This window comes from Chroicocephalus ridibundus, chromosome 1 (assembly GCF_963924245.1).
Source record: "Chroicocephalus ridibundus chromosome 1, bChrRid1.1, whole genome shotgun sequence".
NCBI classification, from domain to species: Eukaryota; Metazoa; Chordata; class Aves; order Charadriiformes; family Laridae; genus Chroicocephalus; species Chroicocephalus ridibundus.
Genome location: NC_086284.1, coordinates 163,356,067 through 163,371,545, shown reverse-complemented (window position 1 = coordinate 163,371,545; position 15,479 = coordinate 163,356,067). Strand labels below are relative to the sequence as shown.

The window sequence follows — 15,479 nt, the reverse complement described above, 5'->3', positions numbered from 1 at the left end:
GAACCAAAAGGTAAGTAGCAAGAAAATGTTCAAACTTCCACAGCAAACGAGGATTCGCCCGCTCCCGGCAGGAACCCAGGACCTTCGCCCGAAGGAAAGCAGATAAGGATCTCTTCCATCCCTGCGACCCTATCCCCTGCCCACAAACAAAAGCCCAGGGGCAAAGAGGTGCAAATCTTCCAAACACAGAGGAACGGCTTCCCGCAGAGAAGTCTGAAAACGAGAAGAAAGGGCTATTAAAAGGAAATAGGTGAACACATTGAGGGGGATCGAGGAGAACAGGAGGGGAGAAAGTGAGAAAATGGAAATAACAAAACAAGGAAGGGGAGGGGGGAAAGTGAAGGAGCACGCGAGCAAGGACTCGGGAAACACAATTTACTGAAATGCTCAGTCGTGAACCAAGGGCAAAAACCAAAACACGTCGCAGAAGTGAAATCTCTCTTTATGCACAGACGATAGTAAACGATGGGATGAAGTTGCTCTCCTTGGTGCGGTCATTAGGAAGATAAAGGAAACGTGTCACCTTTTTTTCAAAGGACTCCCGGCTTTCTGCTCGGCGTGGGGGCTTCTTGCTGTTCGTGCAATTCTCCCTGAATTGTTTGCTTTTGAGAAGGGCGTTTTGATTTCTACTTGATTTACTTGATCGTTTACTCTAGTAAGAATATCATCATTCTGGCGCCGTTGGAAGGGGGAGTTGATCTATGCGAAAGCTTCTGTGCAGACAACTTGGAAATCCACGGTGTGGATTTTGCAAATAGTTCGGGCGGGAAAATTGGCAAAATCTCAGAAATAAAGAAAACCGCGTCATTCATCTCGCAGGGATGATGAGAAAAAGGTGAAGGGTCGAGTGTGAAACTGCCAATTCGTGAAACGCCTTTTATATTAGAATAACATAACAGTTTTGACTACAGCTCGGTGGTTAAAAAGCTTCTAAAAGTTTGCTAGCTGTCCTTAAAAGGGATGCACCGCTGAGATCAGGGACGGGCCTCAGCCACCCCTCCGTGTCAGATCCCCCACTGTCCGCTTTGTGAACCTGTATGTCGCTGCTTTCACACTTCTGGCCACGGACGGTCCGGCCTCCCGGCTCCTGAGCAGGGGACGGGAAGCTGGGGGAAGTGTTATTTACGCTCCACAAACGGCTCCACCTGATCTCGGTTTTCTGGCACCTCTCACTTTTCGCCGTCACAGCACGATGAGGCCGTAGCGGCCCGACGGATCCGATGACGAGGGAAAGCGAAACGCTTGGCGCATCGTTAGGGATGCGGCGGGGGCTGCCGGGGCTGCCGTCCCCGGGACTCGGCCGCGGAATGCGGTTCCGACGGCGGGGAGCGACGCGCCTCTGGCCGGTTTGCTTGGCATGAGGCTAGTTGAGCCGATGGGCGTCTGCCAGCAGGGCAGGCAGCGCTGCGCATCGCCTCTGCCAGCCACCGGCTTGAGTTACGGCCGAGGGCAGCCCTCCAAATGTGCCCTGCCCTGTCAGCAGAGCGGGGCTGACACCGAAACGCGACTCAGCCGCAAGGAGAGCATCTTCCCTGGCCTCCCCGGCGGGGGGCCTTCCCGGTTGTAGGGACCTAAAAGGAGGATCCGTGCCTCCAAGAACGAGGAAACCTCAGCAACGGGTTTGCAAAAGGTTCGTAGGAAAGCAAAAGAAACCGTGGGGGCTGAGGTCCGGCTCCATTGCAGACCGCACCGATGCCGAGCGGAGCAGAGCAGGGAAGCGGGACGGCCACGTCGCATCAGGCCGCAGGCGTCTGCCCTGGGGACCAGGAGGGACTCTTCCCTCTTCCGCCTGTTAAGGAAAAGCAAAGGCACGCCAATTACAGAACCTCGTGCACATTGATTTCTCTTGTAAATACCTGTATATTGATGGGTCTACATTTAACCTAGGCGTAAAACAGAGTAACGATTGGGTTTTAACCTGTGCTACACCAGGCTTTTTCAACTCCGTTCTCCCAGCCGAACCCTGCTATAGCAAGCGACACGAGTAACCCGGGTACCGTCTTCATCGCACACCCTTTCACCTCTCAGCGCCGAAACAAGGCGGGCAGCTGAGCCGGAACTACCCCTGCGGAGCCCTTCTGCGGGGCTGGAGCTTATCTCGGGTCCAGCACCCGAGCGCACCGCTCCTCTTTCCCTGTCCATCGGGGAGAAGATGCGTTCAGCTTAGGGAGAGGGACTCGGCTCCTCCATCCGTCTCCTTGTTTGTCCTTGGAGAAAGCTAAGCCTCTCCTGTATCTCAGGAAATACACGGAAATAGTGTGTGGGGGGGAAGTTCCAGGGAGAGAAAAACGACAGTCCCTCCCACAACGAAGAGTCGCTGTTTAAAAATGAAAAGAAAAAAAAAGAGGGGGGACCCCAATGTCACCTCCTCCTCCGTCCTTCTGCGCTGAGTGACATGCTGATGACTCACCCGTTATAGCTGAACTTGGGCCGCGCAGAAAAGGATGGGGGCTCGTACTTTTAAAAGCTCTGAGGAATCACTGACGGAGCGTCAGGAGTTTTTGCAGCAGCCGCCTCCTTTTCCAGGCCGCTCTCCCAGGACCAGGGTGCCACTGCGTCAGCGGGACCGGGCTGTACCCGCTGGTGGCAGCGCGGGGACCTCGCTGCCACCGCTCTGCCCTCCCCCATCTGTCCTGAAGCAGAGATGCCAATGCTCCTGCAGAGATCTGCCCTACTACTGGGCCCTAACCTTGGCTATCTCAGCCCAATGGCTCCCGCCCAAGCTCTGAGAACGAGTTGGACTACTTGCCATATGGGCACAGTTTCTTGGAGAAAAAAACAACCCTAGAAAACACATTACAATTCCTAAATCTTTCTGTTTTGGCGGTGTCGGGAAGTGCCCGGCCCCGCCTGAGGAGCCCGCCACTGCACAGGAGCTCCGCACGAGCATGTTGTCACCTCGCATCTCGTTTCACCATATCATATCGCGGAAGGTTCTGCAGCATATTGTGCATTACAAACGGGATCTGTGGGATTCGCAGGGATGTGATAATTAATTCAGCGAGGATGATGCTTAATATGGACTGGCCCGAAAGAAACGAGGTCTAAAAGGAATATGTGCGTGAAGGGGAGGGGGGAGGGAGAAGGGGGGGATGTTTAAAGTGTTTGAGCGATAAGGCAAATGTTCAAAAGCTACATTACATTTGCTTCCCGACCTCAAGAGCAGCTTGAAGCTTGGCATATGCTGCAGTTCCTTACTCATCACCGAATGTAACTGGTGAAGCTCGTCCTGACTTACTAAAGGAAAAGGCTCTGCTCTGCACCACCGGCTCTTCCACCGCACCCGAGAACTTGACCTTGGCACAACTCTTTCCCCTCCGGTATCACGACAGACTCTGGCGCTGCTCCAGTAAGGCTCAGGCTCCGACCTTCCAGGGAGCGACCCCCCCCACCTCGCGTCCTCCCCCACCCCGGTCCCCGCAAAAGGCATCCCCCGTCCCCTCTCTTTAGCCGAACCCTCGCGTCTGTGGACTACTTGGTGCTCTGCGAACTGGCGAGCGACAGCCCGTGGCACTTCTCCACGCAGAGCTATATAGCTGGCACGGCTCCAGCCTCTCCCGGTGTGCCATCCCCACACAGCACTGCAGCTTTGGTCATATGAGCAGAAATGATGAGAAAAGCACTTTTTAATCTTTTCGCACTTGCTTCCCTGTTCAAACAGTTGCAGGATGGCTATGACTGACGTGCTCAGCGCTGAGGATATCAAGAAGGCTGTGGGAGCCTTTTCAGGTGAGTGCTTTTTTTTTTTTCTCCCCTCTCTTTTACTCCCTTTCGCCTCTTCAGCTGAGGATAGCAGTGTATTTATTTAAACTCGGGGAAGATTAAAGGATCCTGCTAGACAAAATATCAAATGAGGATGTGTTTTCAGAAGTGCAGTGAAAGCGTGACAGGTTTATCAGGTGCAGGGCTACATCCTCAGCAAAGTTGCTCTGCACATTAGAGAGGTGAAATACTTAAAGGAAGGCAAGCAGTAATTGCGGGCAGACTCTGCTTCTACAGAGAGGATACTTTCAAAGGGAACAAAACCCACGGCGACCCGGGGTGGATTATATCTTGATGTGGGACAAGGAAGTCAGCCGTGGATGTCGGCAGCTTCCCACTGACCTCCGAAATTCAGTTTCAGGTATTATAGAACTGCTGTTTCTCGTTCCAAGGAGATAAGAAACCGCTCTTTTCTTACTTCCTGTGTGGAATCCCCGGGGTGGGCTTTGCTTTTCGGGATGGAGCAGAAAACAAGAGTAGAGCAAAAGGGTGCACTGCTCGACTGCAGAAGCTTTTTGCAGGACGAATGGCTGCAGCGATCCATGCTTCCCTCTCAGACCCCTCCGGCTTTCAGATATTCCCTGCCCTTCTAATTCATCGCGACCCCTAAACCGACAGCCAACCCTCTTCGCGGTTACAGGGATCCACGTAGTTAAGGTTGCTCCCGAGGAAACGCCAACAATGGTGCTGCAGGATGCACACGTTATATTTTCCCCCAAAACTACCTGGCTGATCCCACCACCCGGGAGAGCAGCCTCTTTCTGTCCTGCTCTGTGCGGTGACCTTCCCACACAGGCAGAAGCGCAAAACCCGCTGAGCCCGAATGAACTCAGCAGCCGGAGAGTCAAAGGGACTGACAAACTGCTTTGCTCCATCCAGCAGCTGCTTTTCTCATTAGCTTCCATTGTTCTGGGGTCTGCTCCAAGTCCCGGAGCAGGTGCAATTAGCAGCAACTAACGACAGATCTCAGTGAAGCGGATCCCGAAAGACTGAGCCTCCTTAATTTTACGTAATAGGAAAAGCTGCGGCGGGAATAAGGATGCAATGGGGGAAAAAAAAGAAGTCCACAGCACGTTTTGGAGGTCACTGTATTGGATTCCTAATCCACACCTTTCTAATCCAGTCGTTAGGCTACATGGGTGGGACAAAAGCGGGTGCAGTTAAAGGACGGGAGAGGTGGAGCAGGTAAACTCATTTATCTCGGCTCCGATTTCAAGGGCTCTGGGTTTGTTTTTGGTTTGTTTTTGGTTTTTTTTTTTTTTTTCCTGCGCGCCGAGCGTGCCTCACAAGGTCTTGCAGGCAGCACACGGAACGGCGCTCCCTTGCAGTGTCTGAGCTTACAAACCACGACTGCACATACCTTTAGCGGTCAAAACGCAACACTGATTTCTAGTAAGTCTTCAGGAAAAAACGAAACAAAATTGAAATAGCCATGTGCTTGAAACACTTCTCGTCAATGCTAGGCTCCGGAGTTGAGCAAGAGCGGGGTTGTTGTTTTGTTGGTTTTTTTCCGGCGGTGTAAATGTCAAAAAATGACAGCAATCTAATAGTCAGAGTCCACTCTCAGATGACTGTTTTAGCGTAAAACTTAGAAAAAAAAAAAACGGTGTTAAGGCACTGAAATGAGATCAAGCATGTTAGACTCCAGCTCCCAACTCTATCACAGGCTTCCTGTGTGACCTTGGGCAAGTCTCCATCCCTCTGTAGCTCAGATCTTCAGCTGCAAAATGGAGACACTGCCCCTCTGCCCCTTCGTTTATTTCACTTGGTCTCTGTGAAGCATGGACGATTACAGTGCCTATGTCTAGCTCTTACCACAACTGGGGCAGACGGTGCCTCCCAGGGTAGGACACGCAGCAGTACGGAAGAAAACCACAGGTATGCGTTGGTATACGTTTCAATGATTTCCCTAAGCAGTTCTCTGGCTTTTCATCTCCTACAGCGGCTGAATCTTTCAACTACAAGAAGTTTTTCGAGATGGTAGGATTGAAAAAGAAGAGCCCAGAAGATGTGAAGAAGGTTTTCCATATTCTTGATAAAGATCGAAGCGGCTTCATTGAAGAGGAAGAATTAAAGTAAGTAAAGATATGTCCTTTCTCATATAATCTTGCCTTAAGAGTCTATTTTCCTGTTTTCTTTTTCACAAGACTCCAGGTAATAGAATGCAATTCAATCTCTTGACTAGTATTTGTGTGCAATAATCAGTTGTTTGCTGATTATATGATCTAAAGTGTGTTGGAAGTAGCTAGCTGTAGCTTTTATTGCAGGACCCTGAAACACATGAATGATCAATACCTTGCAGGTAGTTCTTTGTTCAAATGCAGTTTCAGAGTAAAGCACTCCTGAAAGTTAAAGAAGGTCAATAACAGAAGACACAATCATAGACTCCAACTCAGATATCAAATCAGTGGTAAAAATACACAAAAAGTGAAACTGTTCTGGAAAAAAAACTTTCCTTTTTTCCATGCCTCCTCTTTAGGTTTGTACTGAAGGGCTTTACCCCAGAGGGAAGAGACCTATCAGACAAAGAAACGAAGGCTCTTCTGGCTGCTGGAGATAAGGACGGTGATGGTAAAATTGGCGCTGATGGTATGTGATTAGAGGAGTAAACTTTGACAGTAACATTGGAATATTACTCTTATATACAAGGACTGAGGAAATCTAGGAATCACTGGGGGCTGTGACCTTCTGAAGGGCACAACTTGGATTTAATGGAATGCCAAGTCCTGCTACATTTGCCATACCTTGCTTGCAGGCTTTAGGGGGAACAGGAGCCAAGTTCTGACACTAGAGGGGGCAAGAGTTTACAGAAATCTAGATAACAGTTAAGGCACACTACAGCACAGGACCAAGTAGCGATCCAACTTCTACTTCAATTGGTTTAACTTTTCTGTTGATTTCAGTGGAGTGCGGATGACTCGGGCTTGACTATAAAACTTAGAAAAGAGAAAGAAAAAAAAGCTGAGTACCAGCATTTCTGCTTGATGATTAGTAAATAGGAAAGTAATGCATGACTTAGCAAAGCAGTGCTCTTAAAATTCAAAGTACAGTCAGTTGCTACAGAATTTCTATACAGTAGCTGTCTACCCATCTTTTGCCAGTGTTTATGTGGGTCTTCACAGCTGAGAAAGCTTGTCACTCCCTTTCACTAAATGTAAGAACTACAAGAAAAGAACAACTCTTCCTCTCACAGCATTGCTTAAAAAATTACTGCTGTTTTCTGTTCCTCCTTGAGATGAATCAAATTAGCCCACATACAACATTTTTCCTTTTTTCTCTTTCTTCTGTATCCCCGAGACACATTGGAACAGACATGAAGAGATGCATTTCTGAATTAAATCTTTCCTTATTGTAGGAGATAGTAGCAGAGGTTTGTGGTCAGAGTACTAAATCATCTAGGCAGCAGGCAATTGCTAAGTTTTCACCATATTGACAAGCCATATGATAGGGTGAAATCTAAAAAATATCTAAAAAAACCTCACATCTCCCTGTGTTACCTGATCTCTGGGATTTGTAAAAAATGTTGCCTCCAACTAAAAAGCAATTAAAAAAGTAATAAAAAGCAAAATAAGGTAAACTAACATAGGTTCCCAGTTCAGAAGCTGAAAAAGTGACGTACAAAATCACCCACTGACATATTAGTCAGGTAATATACTGGTGAAACTGCCTGTCCATAATCACACTGGCATATCAGTGACTACGATCCTTTTTCTAGAGTAAAGCCTGTTAATTTCTCAGGTCATGATTATAATACACTTGCAAAGAAGCAACTGTGAAACATTTAGGGGAAGTTCCTGCTAAACTTTAGCAGTGCTACTGAACCCGAGGAGTGTGTCGTTATTTGACATTTTGTATGCTTTATTATATGGGTCCTCCTTACTCCCATTAAAATTAGTGGCTGTGGTACTAAAATCAGTGGGCAAGATTTTAACAGGAAAACTTGATTCAGGTAAGTAAACCTACAGCTGATCCACCAACCTCACATCAGATACATTTGCAGTTATTCCCGGAAGGCTGGAAAACAACAGCAGTACCAACTGGAATAAAAGAACGATATTGCAGAATGACTTTGGCTTATACAAGAGGATATAGCATTAACTTTTTTATTTAAGATTGACCATAACTTTTTTTTTAAAGTTGAAACAATGCCTGAAAGCCAGTACATTGTAAGAAAGCAATACGAAACACCTCTTCTTATCTCTTTCTTCTGTAACTTCTACACTTCCTTAACTTTGAACTGGAATTACTCTGAATTTATAAATGGTAATGAGAAGAGAACGAAGGGCCTTTTTCTTTTGCTTCTTCTGGTCATATCCCTACTATACAATATTATCTGTTTCTTCTCCATTTCTTAAATTTGGCTCCAACAGCAAATTGTTACACCAGAAAGACTTGAAATACATGCAAAGTTAACAGCTGGGACTGCGACCAAAGGACGAGGATGACAGATACTTTCCAGCATTTCCTTTGGTTCATAAATCCAATTCCAGATTATAACTACCTATGTAAACGAAATGTAAAGTCAGGAATGTATATCACATTCCTATTCAGTATTGCAATGTTGTATTTCTGTTGCAAACCATTTCTTTGTTTCCCTAATTGAATTGTCAGGCCTCACCTTTACCCCTTGTTTCAAACATCAGCATCGTACACCATTAAATGATCACAAACATGCAGCCTTTCACAGGGGTTAATGTTAATTCCCTACATGGCCCTTGAACACTGTCCCTTGGGAGCCCATAGCACTTGTAGGAATTAATCTTCATGGATTTTTAACACCACAGAGCCATCTTTCTCAGACCTATCATCACAAACATTAATCTCAACCTAATCAGCCTTCTTCCAGTTAGAGGCCTCACATTACAAATTTTCTCTTAGGTCTCGTGCTTTAAACCTTTTCTCATTCCTGCAAGACTCTTCAGCTCAGAAATAGTTCCACTAGCTTATCTCTTGTCTGATCAAGATTTGTAATTTGTGGCTGATCTGCCACTTTCAAACAGTTGAAAATTTGCAGCCTGTTCATGCAAGACATGATCATCTTCTGTGTGACATTGAGCACCCTTCATCTTCCACTGATGTGAACAGAAGAGGATGAACAGGAAAAAAATTTCAGGACAAAGCCAGGTTACCTAATAAAACTACAAACATTAGCTTGCAGATTGGATTGGGAACCGATGCTGAAGCAGCTCTGTTAGCTTCAGGAGAACATTTATAAGAAAGAGGAGAAAAGAAAATGAAGATTTCTGCTCATAATGGTTTTTTTACTCTGTTTTGTGTATTAGTACTGGACATGCACATCATGACTTTCAGTTTCTTGATATTGACAGACTTGAATAAGTACATAGAGAATTTAAAATTCATGCACTGTAGACAGAACAAATCCAAATTTTTATCCCAGTAAGTCAAAATATTTTTCTTGATACAGCTCAACTTCTGCAGACATTTTAAAATATTTCACTTATTTTCTTTAAACATTGTAAAAATGAGACATCAAGCATTCAAAATTACAACTGATAAGTCATGATCTTGCCACAGGAAAAAGTCAAAACAGAAAAGAAAAATCTTTTGGAAGTCCTCCTCTTCTTATCCCTCTTTGTGCTCTTGTATCTTCTAAAATGAATTAGTGTAAGTCATTGCTTATGAAGTTTCCTAAACAGATTCGCTATTGTACGGATAATGTAAAAAACACAATCCGATGAGAGAAATCATTAGCCTACATGTCCTCTGTAATTATATCTGTCATTTCAGTAAAATACTACAGGGCATGCATTAGACTGCTATAAACTACTAAACTATACTGAACATAGTGAAACAATCCTCTCCTTTTAAGTCAGAGCTTTGACACAAGGTAGCTAGTAAATTGTTCTGCATGACAAAATAGTCTAAACCCTTGTAATTTAAAACTATTATTTGTGCAAAGAAAGATATAATTTTGTTTGGAAGGAGAATTACGACTGGAAAACAGGATGTAGTCCATCACAAGGATTCTCTCATTAACCGTCCAGTCAGAGGCAATAAACATTTACAAGAATTACCATCACACAGGGGCTAATATACAGTGCCTTATCTCAGTTTTGCATATATATGAATAAACTTCGTAACAATGCCTCCAGAAGCCACCTGCATTTGGGCTAAGCTTCATGGGAAAATAAATAGTGAACTAGTTTATAAGATATTTCAACCGGAACAGCTTTGAAGTATTTAAAGTCCATTGAAAATCCTGGAAAAAAAGTATAAAGCGTATAGCAGTTATTCAAAAAGGAGTATTTTATGGTTTGCTGGCTATGAGAAAGTACCCGTGAAATATATTGCCATTAAGTGATAATATCACTATCATAACGTATTATAGAAAATATTTGGCTGCAAGTCTGAATAACCTTTTCCAAACATATTCCATAGATACAAATTATTATAAAAAGGATTTAATTTAGCTGTAACAAGCATGACAACTTGTTCTAATAGAATATGCATAGTTAGTTTTCCCTTTTGGAAAGGTTTCATCCATTGCAGTTCATGTTTCTCTCTGCAGGATTTATTCACACAGTGATTTAATAATCATAGCCTTTTTCAGTTTTTGCCCAGAACAGTCTAGTTTTCTACCACAAGTATTTTATGTTATCTCTTAAATTCAGTTTGCAACACTTTTGACCTATGTACCCACCGTACACAGGATTTATACATGTTTTGTGTTAAGTAATCTGCATCACTAATCCTAATTTGGATTTACATCTTTCAAAATGATGGATAAATTTGGATTTAATTTAAACCCTCTGACACTTTTATTTTCCAGTATGGTTTGTCAGCATTTGGCAACCTGATTTTTGGAAACGTCGTCAAAAGTGGTATCTGTTTGTACACGCCAGTCAGTAAAGATCTCACTTTGTTAAGAGTTTAGCATTTTTCAACTGAACATTAGAATGTTCTTTAAAATGCCTAATTTTCATCTGTCTTTTTTAGTTGCAGGACATTACTCCTCATTATGGCAAACGTCAATAATTTTCCCTTCAGCCTTTACAGATGACTGCCTCCCCTGTTTGTCATTTTCCTCTCAGCTGATTATGTTAAACCTATAAACCACTCTCTCTGTATACCCTCTAATCCCTTTATCATCTTTGTTGCCGTTCTTGGGATTCCCTCCAGTCTGTCATTTTTAATGCTCTGAGGCACACACAACCATGCAAGGTATTCTCAAGTGTAACTGTTCCAAGGTTAGATGGAGTTAGGAATTATAACCTCCTTGGGTAATACAGTATTCAGAGTGCAGTATGCCAGGCAGCTATTCACTGGGATACAAATGTGCCTTTTCCATGCTTTATCACCCTGCTGAAAGGCGTTATACATACCAAAGCATAAAAAAAACCCAAAACGCAGATAGATACATTTATGTAAATATTATGGGCGTAATGCTCATAAAAGCCACAGGGTAAAATCCTGGCCCTCTGAGATCATGGGAATTTTTCTTGTTATCACCAATGTGGTAGAGATTGCTACGTAGGTTTGTGTCAGGTTTTGTTTTTGTAATCTGTCATTTTCAGTCAATTTGCCATTACAAAATTGAGTTTAAATGTAATATATTTATAATACAGGGACATGAATGCTCCGAAAGACTCATTAATAAGTCTCTTTGCCAAACTCTGATATAAAGGAAATTTATCTCACTGCAAAATTAAATTTCTCATTCTTGCCTTCATCCCATTGAGATTTACAAAGGAATAACAGGGAACTAATCAAGTTCTTCAGATTAATAGCGGTGGACAGTCTTGACAGTCTGGCACGTATAACATATCTCCCTTACCCTCAAAAAATCCTTTCATTTCACTGTAAGATTTCCCAAGTCATACTTTCCCTTCAATTAACTTGGATTTCTTTGTTCTTCTGTTATTGTGATGTTTCTGCTACACCAGTGACTCTGTAATCATTGTAATATGCTTCCTCCTTCTTTACATTTTATTTTTTAATATTTATTTTTTCAATTTTTCCTTTCTCCAGAATTTGCAACTCTGGTGGCTGAATCATAAAGGCTTTGACCAATGCAAACCCTTCACCCATCCTTCACTGCCCAATTCCAACCACCTCCTGCTGACTGCTTTGGCTCCTGTTCTATTTATTTATGTTATTTTATACTCCAGCTCTGTTCTCTGCAATCCCGCAACTCTGTAATTGTGCTGAAAGACACTGTTAAAATAATAAAGGTCACATCAATCTGGGCTTTATTCTCTCTCACTATAACTTGTTTCTTATGTCATGTAGGCTTGGCACATGCTGAGAGAAAAATTTACTCTTTTTGATGACATCCCTGCTGCTTTATCCTTCGCTAGGGTAAAGTGGGAATAAATTTAAAAAATTATTTGGGATAAAACATGCATATAATGAGTCATTCAGTCCAAGTTCTGAACTGTGGCAAAACTGACTGCATTATTTTTAAGCCATCCCTGCTAAATGGATGCATACTCATAGCCTGGAAAATCTCTAGTGATGGCAATTACCCAACTTCATTTGGCAGTTTGTTCTTTCGACTTAATCAGTGTTATAGCTAAAAAGTATTTCCTAATATTTAACCTACATCTTCCCTGCTGCATTTTGGTGATCGGTAAATTGATACTTGTCTGTATCATTTGTTAAATTTGCCTGGTGCAGGGGGATTTTTGGATAAAAGGTTTGACAGGAATATCAGTTGGTGCCAATCATGCGTGGGATAACTTCGTAAACTATTAAAAAGCGGTCACTTCTGAAAACCAGGGTATGTTTACTAGTGATGTTACACAACTATCTAGGACAGAACAAACAGAATACTCACAAGAAACAACAGTATGAATTTCAGGAAAGTGGACACCAAGATTCAGGTCTGATGCTACTGTTGACCCTCCCACTGTTAAAATTTTATTTCAAAAAATCCCATCAAAAATTATTTCTTCTAAAACTTTACCAGAGAATTGAATTCTTTGAGTTACATACAGGAAACTGAAATACAAGCTAAGGAAGTGATTAGCCAACCGTAAGCCTATGACAGAGCCAAGAGCTAAACGTTTGTTTCCCAAATCCTATTCAGAAACTTTGTCACCGAGCTCACGCTTTTTACTTTTTATTTATTTATCTATTTTTAAAGCAAAGATTGGGGGGGGGGGAAGAAATCATCATTTTTAGGCAACATCTTCCCCACATCTTGACAGAACATTGATTACTACTGGAATAAAAAGGAAGCATATTTGACATTGCTGGATTCCAAACTATTCTCTGCAGCAATAATACCTTATTCCATTCAGATTTATTGTCACTAATTTAGTATAAACAAAAAGATAAGGCTGAAACTCTGTCACCATCACATTGTACAGAGTACCATTGTCTGCCAGAGAGATTACCCAATGCTACTTGGGAAGCCAATAAACGCTCCCTAAAGCCATTCTAGATTTTCACTCTGTAGTAACTTGCAAGGAAGACTTTTTGCTGAAGCTGCTGCGCATTCAAAAGAAATCCTCTGCTTTTGCACAATGTATATACAGATCTGAATAATGTATTGATTTTTAAGTATTCTAAATAAAGCAAATAAAAAGGATTGCAGTGAAGCAAGACCGTTTATTTACTTTTTCTCGGCAGCTGCTGACCTCAAGTGGCAATAAAGTGTAATTACAAGAGTATACAGCGCTACAGTAAAAACATTAGGAACCGAGTACTGAAGTATCACGAATGAATATCCACGGAATCAGAGAATCGGCATAAAAATCGCTATGTAAGCAAAGCCCTTTACAGTGTCTTTCTGTTCTTTGAACCTTCAAGGATTTATATTTTAATGCTTCACCTGATGGCATGAAAGCTGAAATTTTATCCAGGGCTTTAACAAAAAATAGCACAGTAGAACATAGCCATTAATGAGTCTAAAAAATTATTTGTAGTACATTATGTGAAATAAAGTAAGTTACAACAACATTAATGGGAATATTTTACTGGCATAAAAGTCTGTAGACCCCGATGATTTCTCTATCGGTCTTTCATCACGTTATACCCTCAATCACTCCTGAACAAGCAACATTGAGTACCTAATTTGGCCTGAAATTTTTCAGCTATATACTAATGGATAACAGGAAAAGAAATACCCTTTGACAGTCAAACTGAAAAAAGTTACAATATGGATGTCACTCACAACGGGTAGAGAGACCTTCAAAGTACCATCTTTACTTTTCATGGTGACAGTACCTGATATTCAGTTTATTCAAATATGCAACTGGTATACTCAGAACCTATGTAATCAGAATTCTCATAAAATCTGTTTCAAACCACTTTTTTTTCCAACTGTATTTTAAATTCAAAGTTCAAATTTCAATATTTAAAGAAAAATAAAATTCAAACACGTGTAATAAAAATAAATCTCTGCACAAACCTAAAATTACTGTTGTATCAATCACCACCAAACTATTACTTTTTTCACTGCTGGCTCTTCAATGTTTATCTTACAGTCTTACTTTTCCCACCCAAATTCCTTCCAAACCTTCCCCAAATCTTGAATTGCTCCATTTCCAATTAACCAAAATTCTTAGAATCTTCTTGTTAGATGAAAGTTGTCTAGTAGTGGCTTCAAAATGCAGCAAACAAATGCAAAATTTTAAGTTACAATAAAACATAAAATAAAACATTATACATGCAATATGTTATTTTTTTTCATTTTCATATCACACTCATTTTTTAAGACTGTCACAGAAACTACTGTAAAGACTGAAGGAACCAGAATTTACTACAAAATTTAACCAGGATTCCAGCAGAGTGTGGACTATAGTACGCTTGATAAATACAAAAAATCCACATTACCCTGCAATGGACTATTTAATAAAGAAAGATGTTTTAATTTTCACATGCATAAGCAAAGGAGCAAAATTAAGTTTCTCCACAAAACATTTACCTTAAATTTATTAATTGGCATCTTACTACTACTTCTTTGTCCTGGACAGTAAGTGTTCCATAATTTTCTCCCCTGTTGTAATACAGTAGAAGTTATGAAAAAAACCTGCAACTCCAGCCACCATGTTGAAAACAAAATTTTAAATAATCAGTACACATCCTTTCCTTGGATTCACAGCCAATGGTTTGTAATGAGACAGAACTGGGTGATTTAAGATATGTAAATTATGTTTACACATGCAAAAAAAGACACAACTTGTTCACATTGGTATTATATATTGGTAGGAAATACAGCTCACTCTCCGCTACAGTTCAAAAGGAAGAAGAGCCAAATCCTCAAGTCATAGACAAAGCATAATTTCCTAACAAATGACATTAGCATTTAACAAAAAGGGTTTAAACCCCTAACCAACAAATTCATAATTGTTTATGCTTTAAGGGTCCTGCCAAGCTCTTAATGGAGTTTCATGGATCAGCAATTTTCCACATGTCTTATTTTGGGAATCAATGGACTGGAGGCCATAACACCTGTTCACTTTGCAGAAGCTGAGCTAGGATTTATATTTACAGCCTATCCACCGACCCTGAGCTCATCACTGCCTAATGTCCTATGATTGCTTCCACTCTTTGTTCACTTCATCAAAGCAAAACTTGCTTGTTTGCTTCTTTCGCCTTTTCTGATTTTGCATCTTTTGGGGGCAAGTAAGGACACTTTTCCCTAGTTTCTGAATACTTCCAAAGATTGGAAATGCAGTTAATGTTCTCCTCTCCAGCAACACACACATAGTTTTATCAAAGCCTCTGTGCTACAATATTTAAACACTAAC

At 41.9% G+C, this 15,479-nt stretch overlaps 1 protein-coding gene across 3 annotated transcripts; it reads left to right on the top strand.

Moving 5' to 3' along the window:
- The first annotated feature begins 3,074 nt into the window (after nucleotides 1-3,074).
- On the top strand, nucleotides 3,075-14,392 carry PVALB (parvalbumin). Of its 3 annotated transcripts, none has more exons than XM_063321914.1 (5): nucleotides 3,075-3,349; nucleotides 3,662-3,729; nucleotides 5,705-5,837; nucleotides 6,242-6,351; nucleotides 13,357-14,392. In XM_063321914.1, exons 2-5 carry the CDS (start codon nucleotides 3,669-3,671, stop codon nucleotides 13,377-13,379), a joined length of 327 nt encoding a protein of 108 aa, XP_063177984.1. In that variant the 5' UTR covers nucleotides 3,075-3,349; nucleotides 3,662-3,668; the 3' UTR covers nucleotides 13,380-14,392. The 3 variants fall into 3 exon arrangements, with proteins under 3 accessions (XP_063177984.1, XP_063177976.1, XP_063177971.1); XM_063321906.1 differs by lacking the exon at nucleotides 13,357-14,392 and adding an exon at nucleotides 11,752-11,969 and having other exon boundaries at nucleotides 3,083-3,349; XM_063321901.1 differs by lacking the exons at nucleotides 3,075-3,349; nucleotides 13,357-14,392 and adding an exon at nucleotides 11,752-11,969 and having other exon boundaries at nucleotides 3,644-3,729.
- Nucleotides 14,393-15,479: the final 1,087 nt, after the last annotated feature.